Source organism: Sander vitreus, chromosome 3 (genome assembly GCF_031162955.1).
Source record: "Sander vitreus isolate 19-12246 chromosome 3, sanVit1, whole genome shotgun sequence".
NCBI lineage: Eukaryota > Metazoa > Chordata > Actinopteri > Perciformes > Percidae > Sander > Sander vitreus.
The window spans coordinates 28,742,004-28,757,353 of NC_135857.1; the positions used below are offsets into that span (position 1 = coordinate 28,742,004).

At 41.0% G+C, this 15,350-nt stretch overlaps 2 protein-coding genes across 4 annotated transcripts in view; both read left to right on the forward strand.

Annotated features, from left to right (window-relative positions):
• The first annotated feature begins 152 nt into the window (after positions 1–152).
• On the forward strand, positions 153–12,123 carry gkup (glucuronokinase with putative uridyl pyrophosphorylase). Of its 2 annotated transcripts, none has more exons than XM_078246832.1 (23): positions 153–403; positions 2,057–2,163; positions 2,271–2,315; positions 2,428–2,581; positions 2,699–2,770; positions 4,500–4,591; positions 4,762–4,918; positions 5,275–5,352; positions 5,924–6,015; positions 6,210–6,315; positions 6,396–6,475; positions 6,559–6,627; positions 8,127–8,187; positions 8,275–8,291; positions 8,391–8,448; positions 8,809–8,901; positions 9,025–9,085; positions 9,171–9,284; positions 10,354–10,411; positions 10,744–10,812; positions 10,888–10,951; positions 11,095–11,166; positions 11,494–12,123. In XM_078246832.1, exons 1-23 carry the CDS (start codon positions 347–349, stop codon positions 11,587–11,589), a joined length of 1,872 nt encoding a protein of 623 aa, XP_078102958.1. In that variant the 5' UTR covers positions 153–346; the 3' UTR covers positions 11,590–12,123. The 2 variants fall into 2 exon arrangements, with proteins under 2 accessions (XP_078102958.1, XP_078102959.1); XM_078246833.1 differs by having other exon boundaries at positions 4,503–4,591.
• A 244-nt stretch (positions 12,124–12,367) lies between these two features.
• ubash3bb (ubiquitin associated and SH3 domain containing Bb) overlaps positions 12,368–15,350 on the forward strand; it is a 39,116-nt gene continuing 36,133 nt past the window's right edge. The window contains exon 1 of one of the 2 annotated variants that reach the window (XM_078246831.1): positions 12,368–12,635. In XM_078246831.1, coding sequence (XP_078102957.1) covers positions 12,508–12,635 — 128 coding nt within the window. In that variant the 5' untranslated portion in view covers positions 12,368–12,507. The remainder of the gene's footprint in view (positions 12,636–15,350) is intronic. The other variant, XM_078246830.1, reaches the window with a different exon arrangement.

Genomic DNA, 15,350 nt, shown 5'->3' on the forward strand with positions numbered 1-15,350 from the left:
TATACTGTGTGTCATAAGCCACTTTTAGTTGTGTTTATTAAAGTTGGTAAATTGGTTAAAAGATGTAGAACTGTTTATTTATATTTATAATGCATCTTAGTTATGAGTATAATTGTACTGATTGATACATTGCATTTTTCATAATGTCTGTAGCAAGAAGATGAACTGCTGAAGTGGTCGTGAGCATTGACTGTAAAATTATGGTCGTGAGTGTGTTTTATTTTGAAGGTTGTTTGCGGAAGTAGGTTACATCATTGACGCTGGGAGCTCTCTAACCGTAAAAAATGCTCAACTCCTGCACTATTTTTATTGATTAAAAGAATAAGGATAAAGTGAAGTTTCACAAATGATCTGTATACTGCTGGTAGCCGGCCACGGCACCGTCTTAGAGGCACAAATTAAGGTAAGTCGCTTATATGTTGCAGCAGAAAGGAGATATCTTGAAGCAGTGCAAAGTTCGCATTTGGTATGTAACGTTAGTGGTCATACACCTCACAGTACGCCGACCTACCTTAAAGAATCGGGAACTTCACCACTGGGTTACTTGTCTGCTGTCTTGTATACATGTTAGACCAACAGTTGGGACATTTACAGAATCGTTAGGATGCACTGGTGCATTCGGCTTACATCTGACCATATGGCCTCAATCTTAACGTTTTTTTTTTTTTTTTTTTTGAAATTAAATGTTGTATTATTGGCTCGCGGTCTTCACCGCCCCATACCGAGCGTTGTGGTGGAATTACGAAGGGGACTGTCGGTACCCGATCCGCACCGCCTGTAAAAATCCGTTCTGCGCATGCGCATAGTTACGTAGTAGAAAACTAACAATGCGCAGAACGGATTTTACAGGCGGTACGGATCAGGTACTGACAATAGGGTTTAATTTCGAGGTCCGAAAGGCGCATTACTGAAGTATAGAGCAATTCGCTCTTGAAATACAAAAAAACTGACAGGATTTCTAGTCCCTCCCTGTTTAGTAAACCAGCCAATTTACCGTGGGATTTATCAAACTGAATAAATCCTGCTCGCACATATAAACACAAAACTGCTTTGCTAACTCCATCGTGTTGTAAGTAAGACATCTGCTGAAAAAAGTTATTGTATTCATTAGCAGGATTGCCGTAGTGTTTAGTTCACAAACATCAAACACACCAAAGTACAAAGACATAGCGGACCAGACGCGAGCTTTTATTTTGAAAAGCCAAAGCTCGGGAGGGCATGAGACGGGAGCATAGACTGTATATTACTAATATATTATGTTATTAATAATAATAATATAATATGAAGTTCTCAACTATACAGATCTGATAGAGCAGGCAGCGCTCTCTCCCCGTGGGGTCAAATCAAGCTGTTCCACTAGCTGCTTCCTCTAGAGGTCTGGAGAACTTCCGTTGTGTAATCTGGATGCAGCGTTTTTTTGTTGCATTTGTTTTCTGGGTTTGTGTGCTTTTCTTTTTGCATCGTTTCATAGTTGCAGCGCGTTTATCTATTTGGTTGTGTTGTGTGTATTTGCAGCGCCTTTGCTGAATGCTGCACATGTGTTGTCAAATTAATAAAGTTGTTTTCTTAATTTGCTTGTGTTTTGTCTATTTGCGTGTGTTTTCTTAAGTTGCAGGACGTTTGCCCCTGTCGGCCACCGTAGTAACGTATCTCCAAAAGTACCGTTAGAATGGGACGTGTTGTGTCCATTATATATGTCTATAGTTGTGTCCAGGAACACCTATGATACCGAGTTTGACTTGAAAAGTTTAGGCTATATAATGTCACCAGCTAGCTACAGTAGCTACATTTGGCATTAATTGCAACATTAAGCCTGTAGGCCCTGCGTGTTTGACATATAAGCTTGACCCCTCGTGAGTCTTTAATCAACATTTGTAATGTTATATGGAATGGGCATAGACATGGAGGTAAGAACACATACTGTAGCCTATAGTGTATACTATGTGAATAGCCAAGTAAATGCTACTTGTTGCATATGCTGTCATAGTGTGTGTTAGTATGGTGATTTGTAACCTGTATTTAAGTCCATCTATTTTTTCCGCCTCTCATCTCCCAGAATGATGACACGGGCTTATACAGCCACCTAACTGGCATACCAAAGGCTTTACTCCCTGGCATCGGAGGAAAGAAGATCCTTGACTTTTGGTGGGAAATGGTCAACATGTGCGTAACAAGTGGCAAGTGGCCCCAATCATGAACAGGCCTTTCTGATTATCTTTTGACTCTTACACATATACTGGTTAACTTCTGCATCTCTGATTTCTCTCCAGGCGACAACTGTTCACAGAAGTGTATCTGGTCACTAATGCAGATAAGTGAGTTCAACCCAGACCCAGCTGGTGTTGATTCGGCAGTCTTGTTACAGTTTGTTACCAAAATGTATTTTTTTCTGCTCCTGCTCCATTCTTAATCTGTTACACTGACCAGGTATAAGCACTATGAACGCTGGGCCACAGCAAATGACTTCCCGGTGGAAAACGTTGTAAATGACGGCAGCACTACGTTGGAGGACCGTCTCGGGGCCGTGGCTGACCTGGAGCTGGCCATACGCAGCCGCAAGCTGCAGGATGATATCATTGTGGTACGATGAATCCATCTGTTGATGTTGGAGCATGTCCATTCACACAACTGCTCAGTGTATTCTAGTAGAACTGAATGAATGTGTCATACAATGATGATTTTCATTTTGTGTAAGCAGATCGCAGGAGACATGCTGTGTGCAGACCAGAACTTTGACATTGCTCAAGTTATCCGCTTCTTCAGATCAGAGGTAATTCACCACAATATAATTTATTCATTTTAGAGGACATGAAACCATACAATCTATTTTGTGCAAACAATATTCATGAAGGTCAAATCAATCTTTTTGTGGTGGTGAAGTCATGATCAGCTCATCTTTTTGTGTGTGTGCTGCAGCCTGGAGAGCTGATCGTATACTACGACCTGGAGGTGTAGGGGAAACAAGTACACTCTTATTGTTAATACTTTGTTTTCCTGGGTTTAGCATGTGATGTCTGTCATGTAATCAATTGTGATGAAGAAATCAAACAGATGTAACCTCCCAATGTAATCACACCGTTCCACTGAATCCAGTTCCATTTACAGGTCCCACACACACACTCCCTTTTCCTTCTAGTTATGTAAGTTTAACAGGATCCACTATCAATCATGTATCATGATGTGTGCTTATTTAATACACATTGTGATTATGTTGCAACTTAGTGTGTCATGTTAAAAGCACAAATTAGGCCCAAAAGAGTTGGACTTGGCTTCCTCGTATGTGTGTGTGTGTAACAGGATGTGCAGGTTTGATATATATTTGGGTCCTAACAATGGTGGAGTAAGGCCCAGACTTGGGTGAGCGAACAGGAAATCTAGATGTGCATCCGGTCAGTGTTTGCAGCACACAGAAGAGGGTTCTCCATTGTAAAGAAGCTGAGATACAGATATTAATCAATGCTGTGCATACAATTGTGAAAATGTGAAATTATCGCAACCCCTAGAAAGTGTCATGGCAGTTCAAGCCAGGACAGTGAAGCCAAGAGGTGTTTTTTTTTTTTGACATAGTCAGATGGAACTAGGACCTGTTAAAAAGGCAGATATGTGATCACTTAATCTGCAGAAATAGCTGAAATCTGAATACAACACTAGTTTGATTAGCATGTACTGTACGTAAGTATCTTGCCAAACAATGATCTGGCTGGGTCATGAAGACCTGGACATAATTAGGGAAGGGAAGCAGTGGAGACAGGGAGTAAGGATTGAATTAAAAATATATTGTTTTCAAGGCCATCTTAAGATGCGAGGAACGTGTGTATAAAAGATATTCACGTGCAAGTAACATTGGTTGTCTATGCTCAAGCTATTTCTTAAGTCATTTGATGTGTCCAGGACAGCTTGGTTTACTTGCAAATAAACCTGCATTGAGTGACTCTCTGCCATCTCTGGTGTCTTTGTTGAGCCGTCGCCTTGCATCCTCTTCTGTACTGAGGCCGCTGTAGGGTGTTGGTGCATCCCCGCACTGCCCCGTCGTTCTTTTCCCTCTGCCTGAAAAGAGCCCTAACAAGCAATCCTCATGACTTGCTGAAGTTGACGTAGAGCACAATGAGTGTGATCAAGTTCATTTCTTCCTTCCTTTTCTTCCATTGTGCTTTCGCCTGGCTTCAGGTTACTGGTTAAGTGTCTTGGGGCTCTTGGTTTGCCTGTAAGCATTTCTGTTAGTTTGCATTGCCATGCTCATTAGTGCTAGTGGTAATGCAGTGAACCAATCCATTCTTGTTTCTCTGCTTGCTTTCCCTTTAGCTTTCTTATCAGCTCATTCCACCAGTCCTTGTACACTGTACGCACAAGTACACACAACCAAAATTGTGCTTTATCCTGAGCGCCTGACATACTTTGTTGGCCTATTGTTTAAGCTGATCTTGTGTGTGTGTGTGTGTGTGTGTGTGTGTGTGTGTGTGTGTGTGTGTGTGTGTGTGTGTGTGTGTGCGCGCGCGCAGCAGCCTGGAGAGCTGATCATATACTACGAGCTGGAGGAAAGTGAGAAAAGCAGCTCCAGGGGCATTGTGGAGGTTTGCCAAGACACCCATAGGTGAAAAGACTTCCTTAGTTTAGTCCCATAATGCACCACATGCTGTAACAGCAGCATTAGAAGTACTTTTGTGTGTGGAGCGTTTCAGAACTTCATTGACAAACATTTTCTACATGTCGTAAATGTTGCAGATTTGTTTGTTTTTAATCTAATGTAGTTTTCTGAATCAGGATAACTCGCTTTTTGGAGAAACCGCAGGAAGGGCTGACAGCATCCCGCCTGGCCAGCGTGGTGTTTTACTGCATTCGGAGAGACACACTGTCCTACCTGTCTGACTTCCTCAGAATGCAGCCTCAAGCCACAGACAGGTCCTTCGGACGATTCTGGGTTCGTAAGTGCTAATTCAACAAGTGTTAGTTCAATAAAAGGTATTACTTTTTGATAATGTTACCGCCTTACACATTCAAACTTAATTTTACTCTACAAACTAAATCAGTTATTGATACTAGATCAGGCAATTATCAGACAAACCATTGTGTTGGGGAGGATTTATTCGAATGTGAACTTCTGTGGCAGTATATGCTTTGACTTTGCTTTTCATTATGATAAAACTAAAAATGTTACTCACTTAAACTATAATTAGTCCTACTTTACAAATAACATCAGTGCATCATCATGAATTAATAAAGTAATGTAAAGTAATAAATGTACTGGTTAGTACATTTGGGCTCCTTTCTCTTCAGGAGTGGCTCATTAACAAGAAGCAACTCGATGTGTTTGGGATGAAGCTCCCTACTGGCTTCCAGCTCATTGGACAAGTGGTTTGTATCCCTACCTCAGTTTATCAGCCATGTTTTGTGTTTTTTTTTTTCCACACAGCACGATACGCTGCACTGAAAACTGAAGAGGAACGTGTTGCTAACAAAATCCAAAAATGCAACTGTTTACCAGATTACAGAAATATGAAACATTTATGTCTGAAAAGTTATGATGGTTGGGTGCGTGTGAGGATTTACACAGTGAGCATGTTGATAAATGCATTTAAAAGTAATACAAATATTTTGAAAACCTGTGCAGTCCACTTGACTGTCAAGCCACAGGAAATGCGTACAATGTGGTAAAAATAAACTGTGGATTTGAGAATTGCACATAGAGTTTGGAGAATATTGTAAATGTATGCAGAGAATATGTAATGTAAATTGTTAATGTCTGGTGATGTGGTAATATTTAGGGCAAGGTGAGTCACTACACTGGCCTCACGCAGGGATCAGATGCTGTGTGTTATTTTTCTGTTGCAGCTAATAAGTGGATTTGTATATAAAAGAAAACCTTTAGTAGTATTATTTCTTTTTTACGTTTCCTCTAATAACATGATTCCTCCTAACACATCAGGGCCTGTCAGACTACACCAAGTGGCTCACCCACTACTCTACCAAGCAACAAGATAATCCTGCTAAACCAATCACATACAGATCATTTGCTAGGTAAGAAAACATTAACAACACTCGATAGCCACTTGAACTCCGTTTGACTTTAGCTCAGATTACTGTGGTTTTTCCAGCTTGCAAATAAAAGCCTCGTCCTCATCCTTAACTCACAATAAGTGCAATTGAATGTTAGAACACAACCTGACAGACACTGTAAGAATTGATTTTTCCAAATATATGACGACTCACAGGGTCGGATTAATGGGGAACCCCTCGGACGGCTTCAACGGAAAAACCATCGCTATGTCCATCTCTAACTTCTGGGCCGAGGTCACTCTAGTGGAGAGCCAGACTTTGGTAACACACACACACACATATTAGTTTTAACACCTTCAACATATTGTGCAAAAGTCATGCGCATTTCTGTGACTTTGTAGGTTTTAGTCCCTCATCCACTCAATGACCCCACAGAGTTTGGAAGCTTGCAAGATCTGTTCTGTATCAGCAGGAAGGAAGGGTGTGTACCCAACAACAAAAATACATGATATAGTTGGTCATGTTGAGGTTTTTTCTAAATGTTCTGTTAATCATCCACTGTAGGTACCTGGGAGGTCTGCGGCTACTGCAGGCTACCTGTAAGAAGTTCTACCAGTTCTGCTCCAAACAAGGGTGAGATAAGTAACTGAGATAACACAAGACCAAGATATTCTTGGATCAAGTCTTTAATAACATTCAAATGGAGCAAATATGAGCAAATTGTGTGTATATTTTTGCAATGACCAGCTTTTCAGTGTTGCAAATGGACCTAATTTTACCTATTTTATATAAACTTTTTTTTCAAATATTTATTTTTAAATTTTTGCTTTAGTCAAAGTCTGACACTGTGGGCCCCTCCCCTCCCCAAAATCAAGACAACTCCCTATATTTGTTCACATTTGGTAAATTACCACCATTGAACTTAAATATTAGCTATTAGCAGTTCCTTATTGCAATCTACAGTCATCACAACTGGAGTACTTTGATACTGAAGAATAAGAGAAAACTGTCAGGGAAGTTCTGCAGCTATAAGGTTATACTCTTTTTTATAGACATTTATTCTCAACTGACATAAATGATGGAGGTAGTGATATCCCCTGAAAGTGTAAGTCACACTGAAATAAATATAATCTAAGTCTAAAAATATTTGTATCAAGTCTGTTTTTCAGAGCCTGTAGCGGACTCCGTTTTAAAAGCTAGAATGAAGATAGATATCATATGAAACCAGAGGACATAAGGAATCAGTTGGTACCAACCAGCTAACTTTTCAGGAAGGGTCTAAAGTTAGGCTGAATTTTATTTTCATGAAACAAAATTGCCCCCTCACAATTTTTGACAACCCCCTCAGTTTCTTCATCCTGGCACCTGGCCTGTTGAGAGTTAGTGAGGTGACGGAAAGGAGAAAAAGTCAGAGGGCATCTGGTGGACAGGAAGAGAATGGCAATGGGCGGATTGGAGGAAGTGGGAAATGCGTGGCTGGAGGGAGAGACAGAGAGGCAGAATGTGACACCAAAACAGAGTTAAAAGAGAGTGAATATAAGACTTACAGTATCTAACAAAAGTGAGTACACCCCTCACATTTTAGTAAATATTTCATTATATCTTTTAATGGGACAACACTGAAGAAATGACACTTTGCTACAATGTAAAGTATTAAGTGTACAGCTTGTATAACAGTGTAAATGTGCTGTCCCCTCAAAATAACTCAACACACAGCCATTAATGTCTAAACCGCTGGCAACAAAAGTGAGTACACCCCGATGTTAAATTCCCATAGAGGCAGGCAGATTTTTATTTTTAAAGGCCAGTTATGTCATGGATCCAGGATACTATGCATCCTGATAAAGTTCCCTGGCCTTTGGAATTAAAATACCCCCACATCATCACATACCCTTCATCATACCTAGAGATTGGCATGGGGTACTTTCCATAAAATCATCTCTCAATGCAAATCAAACCAGCTATTAGGCTGACTGAAATAAAACCATGCCAAAGATAGGTACTTCCAGTAGATTTGACGTGGCATTTAATCTCACGCTCATTTGATGTGGTGTGTGTGTGTGTGTGTCTATGTGTGTGTGTGTGTGTGTGTGTGTGTGTGTGTGTGTGTGCGTGTGTGTGTCTCACTGCAGTATCGCTTTGACAAAGCAGAACTTTACACTGAAGTACGACACCAACATTCCTCGGCAAGTGGTGAGGATCTGTTCAAAAACTGGTCACAGTGTAGAATGTAAAAAATGATATGCCATGATGAAATGATGTGTCTCTGTTTTAATGCAGGGCCTTGCTGGAAGCAGGTAAATAGTTTTAGTTTGATGTTCTGTAAAAGCCAATTTAAAGGTAATTTTGCACACTAATTTAATAATTTACTTGTTTACGATCCTCTCTTTTCACAGTGCCATCGTCTCAGCTACCCTGAAGTGTCTTATGAAATTCTACAACATCACAGACAATGTAAGGATTTGTCCCATCTCATGGTGTTACCAAAGGCATCAGAGTTAGCTCTTGATTTTCTGTCACTCCTTCCACTGCTGTTATCAAAAAAAAAAACATCAGCCTCTCATGTTTTCAGTAAGTAATTCAGTAGATTTCCCGCACAGATCCAGTGATGTTAGACACCGTGAAAACAACACTGCAACACTTTTGTGTGTAATTATCAAAGTTTTTAAAAATAAAAACCCACCTGAGACAAAAGACGGCCCCTGACTAGTTGATAAAATGTCTCAAAAATGAATAAATAAATGTGAAATTATATAAAAATGTATCTACTTAATTAATATTTATCTATTCATATATTCCCATTTCACACTCTAGGATCTCCCAAAGCCGATCCGGGCCAACTTCATTCTCAACGTAGAGACTGATGAACTTTTCATCACTGCTGGCCTGCAGGACAGAGTTGTTCAGGTCAGTAACAGAATCAGCTCTACACAAATGTACTGCACTCTGTCATCCCTGTACAACATGTCAGTTATCTTGATTTGAATACCTACAGTAGCATGAATTGTTTGCATTTGCATTGCTTTACAGGTCTATGAAGGCTTAGTCTACATGGATTTCAGCAAGAAGCTCATGGAAGAGCAGGGCTACGGTATAGAAGTCGCCGTCTGTAGATGCTAAGCAGATGATACAAAAACATTTCTTTCCTAATGTGTGTTTGTGTTTTTCATTCTCAGGGAACTATGTTTCTATGGACATGAGTGGACTCCCACTGTTCTGGCTAGCGTACCTGAGCGACCCCAGTGACTCTGGACGCATCCACAGCAACGTCAGACAGCGCTGGCTCAGTGGTGCGTCTCATATCAAACATTGCATTGGCCTCCTATGATTCATCAGGTCACTGTTAAATAAAACAAGATCTACTGTTCAATTAGTTTCGCTTTGCCACACCTTCCTCCACAGCGCTGCGGAGGAAGGTCTGGCTAGTCCACACAGCATTCCGGGATGGGAGAAAAACGTGCTCTGGTTTATTGCCATTTCTTTAAACCAATCACAAACGTCTTGGATGGTGCTAAGCACCGGACGCAGCCCAGGTGTCCCAGAAAAATAGCCTCAGGAAGGAACTTGTTTTGGTGGAACGTGTACGTTCAAAAGTTACTTTAGTGGTGCAACAGAAAACTCAGATTGGACAGATAGTCTAGCTAGCTGTCTCAATTTACCCTGCAGATATCGGAGGAGCAGTTAACCACAGTCCTCTTAAATTCACCGGAGTTTAAAATTCCAACACAAAGAAAGCAGAAGGTAACGGACATCCGGCCGAAAAGAGGGACATCTGGCGAAATTTCTGGCAGCAACGGAGCAATCCCGGAAGTGGAACGTCGTGGATATAGACTGCTGTTCGGTCAATAGGTTTTGGTTCTGATATTTGGAAAAGGAGATAGTGATATTAGCCATATTTTAGGCAACGTCGGTTAGTCCACCACTTTGTTCCAAACTGAAATATCTCAACAACTTTTGGATGGATTGCCAAATATTTAGTACCAACAGCCAACATCCCTAGAGGATGAATCAAGACTTTTTTTTATCCCCTGAATTTTGCTGTAGCTTCATCAGCCGGTCATAAAACTCACTTATCCAGTGAATTATCTCAATATTTACTTGATGGATTGTTTCAAAATTTGGAGCAGATGTTTGTGATTCTCAGAGTGTAAATCGTACTAGCTTTGGTGATCCCCAGATATTGGCTGTAGCAAAAGGTTCAACAACTTTCATTTTTCTATAAACAGCCCAAAACATTCTTCAGTCCTTTAGAATAACATGCTAGCCCATGTGCATATTTCCATCTATCTATTCCTTTAAGAAGCTATAAACATGGAATGGTTGGTTGAACTAGTTTCATGCTGCTCTGTCTTTCCACAGGGGAGCCTCTGGTAGTCGAAGCCATGAAGACTTTTGCGGAGCTCACTGATCAAGCGAGGTTGGTTTGAGTACTTGAAAGTGGATTCTTGATCAAGAATTTATGCAATATATAGCAGATTAGGTTTTGATCAAAGTTTAGCAGGGCAAAAACAAGGCATATATATAATCATGGGATTTATGTCTAGCCTTTGCACAGCTCAAATTGGCTTTGGGCTTTCTGAAATGTGTGAAATGTTTATGCACTGTGAGTAAATACCACACACACCACGCAAAGTGTTAATGTAATGCAACTCTGCTGATAAAATGTACCCAGTTTTTGTCCTTGTGGCATTTCAGAAGTTCACAACATTCACGGTTGTCTGAGCACTGATTGAAAATGTTCTCCCTCAGGACGGCTCTGCAGGACAAAGACTGGGGGCGTCTGGCACAACTGATGGACCAGAACTTTGAGCTGCGGAGGTAAACAGTATATATTGATGTGAGGCACTTGTATTGCAGTTACACTCATAGCTAAAGTAACAACATGTCCCGCAGGTCTGTCTACACTGATGACTGTCTGGGTCCTGGAAATCTCAGGATGGTTCAGCAGGCGAGGCAGGTAGGTACTTAAGGGTTCCACTACCTGCGTCGAGCAGAGCATGTTTTATTGAACAGTACTATTCACTCCTTTCTCCATCTCTATCTGTATGTGCCGGCAGGAGTCTGTTTTTGCATTCATAAAGTTTTTGCTGCTTCTTGCAGTTTGGCTCGGCGGTGAAGTTACCTGGCAGTGGGGGGGCCGTGGTGGGTCTGTGTCTGGATGATGAGCGACTGGTAAGACTGCACTATGTGGATGTTGTTGTCTTTAGCTGACATCTCCTATCTATGCCAGTCTGAGGCCATGGGATGTCAAAATGCTTTGACAGCCCTTAACCTCGCTGTCACAGTATGTAAAGTCTCAAGCCCTTACATATCTCCATAATGTGTCATTTGACAGGACCACCAACTTCTTTGCTCATTTATTTCTTGAAGTCTTAAGAGCTTGGCTATATCAGTAAATTAACATGTTCTGGGTTGTTAATTCTGAGGTAGGATGTACTGTATTTGTGAATCTGACATCAATGCGCTGGTGTCTGATGCAGTCTGTGTTTGGCCCTCTAGGTGGAGATGAGGCAAGCTTTCCAGGAGGCAGGCTGTGTCTTCTGTGTCATCACACCATACAACCCATCTGCCAGCACTGTCAGCGGCCAACACTAACCTCACATCTCCCCAAGACTCAGTCAGGCTACTCAAGGCCAACTCAGGGCCATCGGTTGCATATAGCACAGTGTGGCCCTCAATGAGGCCCAATGCCATTTGCACATGACTTATTATTACAATGGACAGCAACGATCATAACCAGTTACATGATATTCTATGAAAGCTATGAATAAAAAATAATCAGGGTTGCTAAAAGGATCTTTACTCTTGACGATGAGGTGATAGTTTGTGTAATAATGTATCAGATTGTTGAAATTATGTTTAGTCAAACATCAGGTATTGCGTCACTTTGTCCCAAAAACAATTGTGAATCTGCATGTTTCAAAATGCTGTTGCAGATTATATGATATTAATTTAAGGTGTAGCAAGTTGACAACCTTGTGTCAAATGTATCAATCACTCACAACAATGTAAAAATTATGTAATTATTTTTGTACGTGTGATACATAGGTTGTATAGATCTAAATACATCATCTTTGTATAATTAATGTATTTTTTGTACACAAATTAAAAGCAAGTGTTCTCTCAGTGTTTTGACATACTGTGCAGCTTGTAATAGTCATGTAGCCTATATCACTCTTAAAAAGAAGCATCATTTAACCTGTCACTTCTTAAATAACAGGTAGTCACATTGTATGACTTTTTTTCCTACTCAAACCCCATATATTCTGATCTATTCCATTATATTGTGTTTTCTGCCACTGTACATTCAGTGAGCAGATCTAATTTGCTGTTTCCTCCAGTGGGCGGAGTAGCAGTATAGGGCTCTGCCCGCACAGCTCTGCTCTCAGCTCCGCTTCGCGTAGTTGCCGTTACCTTTCCACTCATGCGGACCCGGCCGAAGCTCATGGACTAGCTGGAGGTCTGGTGGTGGACTGTATCGGGCTTGTAGCGGACTGGCTGACCCAGTGGACAATGGCTGCCAAGGAGGACCTCTACAGTAAAATCCTCCCTCGGAGGCTCCGGCAGAATCGGTCGGGTTCCGTGAAATGTGGCTCCAACCTGGACGTGCTGTTATCCATGGGCTTCCCCAGACCAAGGGCGTAAGTAGTCTGACCTAAACACAGAGTTTGTGTGTGTGTGTGTGTGTGTGTGTGTGTGTGTGTGTGTGTGTGTGTGTGTGTGTGTGTTGGCTGGAGGATTACATGCATGTCAGACGGGGACATGGCCGGTGTGTGAGAGCACTGACGTTAACGGTTTTGTTCATATGAGTTACGTTAGCGGACGGGTCAAACGCAGCATCACTCCACACGTCGTTTCCCTGCATCGATTTTCACTGTGCGCAGCTAGCTGGTCCCTGTATACAGCCATATAATACAACTGAAGAGTAGAAGGGAGTCGAATAAAATATTATACAGTAGAAAGAAATAGGCTAAATAAAAGCAGAATAATGTCGGGTTAACTAATAGAGTTTAAGCGACGAGCTGAGTGGAGTGAGACAGAATTATGAACATAGGCTAAAAGTTAACAGAAGAAGTTAGCATCACATAGCCTACAATGTAATTTTCCTTTTTCACTCTTTCCCTCAGTTTGAATTGGAGCCACCAATGAATAGATGTTAAAGCTTTATTGGAAATCCCTCTGTTTAAATATAATTTTTTTTTTTTTTTTTTTCCCAGTTGAGTCAAATATACCATAAGTAGGAAACGTATGTTTCAGCCATATTATTGAGGAGCTGTCATATGTGAACTATTCAGAAAACTGGAGTCAGGAGTCAGGAGTCATGAAGTCATGACTGACTGACTGACTGACTGACTGACTAACTGTGTGTGTGTGTGTGTGTGTGTGTGTGTGTGTGTGTGTGTGTGTGTGTGTGTGCGGGGGGGCTGTCATACGGTTTACCCTGTGTCCTCTGCTGTTACTGAATGGAGGGACTGTCTTTGACTTGGCCAGATCAGTGAGTTCACATCCGTCCTGTCGGCTACAGGCTCTCACTGTAAACACAACACTACTGTATACTGTACATCACCAGCCAGGAAAGCAGCAGCTTACACACAGGCTAATAAATACTTGTAGGATCATTTTCATGCTAGGCAATTGTTTTGGTGGTATGTTCACTTTTTATGTTTTTATGTGTTGCTTATTAATACAATTATTTTTTTGGATTGAATGGGAACTTAGTCAGTGGAGTGGGGCATGATTCCTGGGCAGCACATAATACTAATGTAAAAGCTGCAATACTGGATGGTGTTTGTAACATACAAACATACACTGCATGTAGACCTGATGAAGTTCCATAGTCACTCTTCCTTTTTGCTCTGTTTTTTTGTGTCCAGTCCACTAACTCCTGAGGTGACTATCTGGCTCTCAAATGTTCACCAGCTTGCTGCGAACTTTGTCTGCCATTTGATGCTGGGCAGGTAGCGTACAGCGGGTTTATCAGAGCTTTTTGCCGTGAACAGCTCCGTGACTGATGTCTTACTTTTGGTTCTCAGAACTGTGATCAAAACAATTGCAATTTTAGAATAAACGTGTAAGTCCTCTGTGAGTTTGCATGGCATTTACATGTTTCTTTAAGAATAACAACAAAAAACGGTAACAGACATCATACAAATTATAAATATATATAAAAATAAAAACCCGACATAGCTTACCACCCCCTCCCTTTAATAGTGGCACTGTTTTTTAATTGTCAAATAAACATATATTTGGCATTTCTGTAAAGCAATTTCGCATTACATATTGCTGCACATATACACCAATATGGATATGTGTATGGGAAGCTACTGTAATATCATCAGTCCTTTTTTATCGGTTTGGCTGTAGTATCTGTTCTGTCCGTGTGTTTTGCACTGCAACTCTCAGACCTCATTTGTTTGTCAAATGCTATGGCCAGTACTGTGACATAATTTTCCAGATATGATGACTGTCATTGACTACGTTAAACCTCTACTTCTTATTCTAAACAAACCTTAAATGTAATTGAAACTTCCTGTGTACCAGAGGATTTTTCAAGGAACAACCTCTCTGACACCAGCTGGCCAGAACAGCAGATGGAAAAGCTTCCATTAACCGGCTATGGTCGATTCAGTATTGTGTCATATTAATTAGTGAAAGTAGCTAAAACCTATTTTTGTCCATTTTGTTTGAGGTCTGGGGGACATCTCACAGCTCTTCTCTTTTTTTCAGCACATACATTTCCATATATTTCACCCAGACAGATATCACACGTCAAGAGTGTTTGTGCGTGTATGTGTTAGTGTTTGTTTGTGATTGTGCATGTCAGAGAAAGTGTGCTGCTGTGGTTTGCTGAATGGACACAGCAGATGATGATAGGCCCCCAGGCAGGCCAGTGTTGGCCTAGAACACACTCCCTCAGGGAAGCCACGATCTCTTTTTTATCAGCCCATGACTGCTTGGCCTTGACACAGCCACTTATTAACTCTCTGTCTGTCTGTCTCACTGCCTCTTTTTTTCTGTCTGAAGTGGTTGACCCACTAAATATCCCTGACCAACTTCAGATGTCCTGGTTCTGCTGAAAAAGGATTATTTCTGTGTAGAAAGATAACATTTATCTGCTGTGCCATTGTTTTGGTTCGGGGGGGCTTCGTCACATTGCTACCAGTGTTCACACAATAGAGATTAGATTGATACCCACTGGCTTTATGTAATAGAGTTTAGTGACATCAGTGCAGTTGGATATGATTAATAATACAATTATGACAGAAATATTAAATGCAGTTTTTACTTACAAATGTAGTGCGTGGGGTGTTGGAAAAATATTGATTCAACTAGGGCCGGGTACTTATTAACCTGAA

Excerpts from the sequence above, each read along its gene's own strand:
- gkup (XM_078246832.1), top strand. The coding sequence starts at position 347 with ATGATCTGTATACTGCTGGTAGCCGGCCACGGCACCGTCTTAGAGGCA. Across the intron at positions 2,164-2,270 it reads TGGTGGGAAATGGTCAACAT|GCGACAACTGTTCACAGAAG; the intron begins GTGCGTAACAAG and ends ATTTCTCTCCAG. Across the intron at positions 2,771-4,499 it reads TCCGCTTCTTCAGATCAGAG|CAGCCTGGAGAGCTGATCAT; the intron begins GTAATTCACCAC and ends GCGCGCGCGCAG.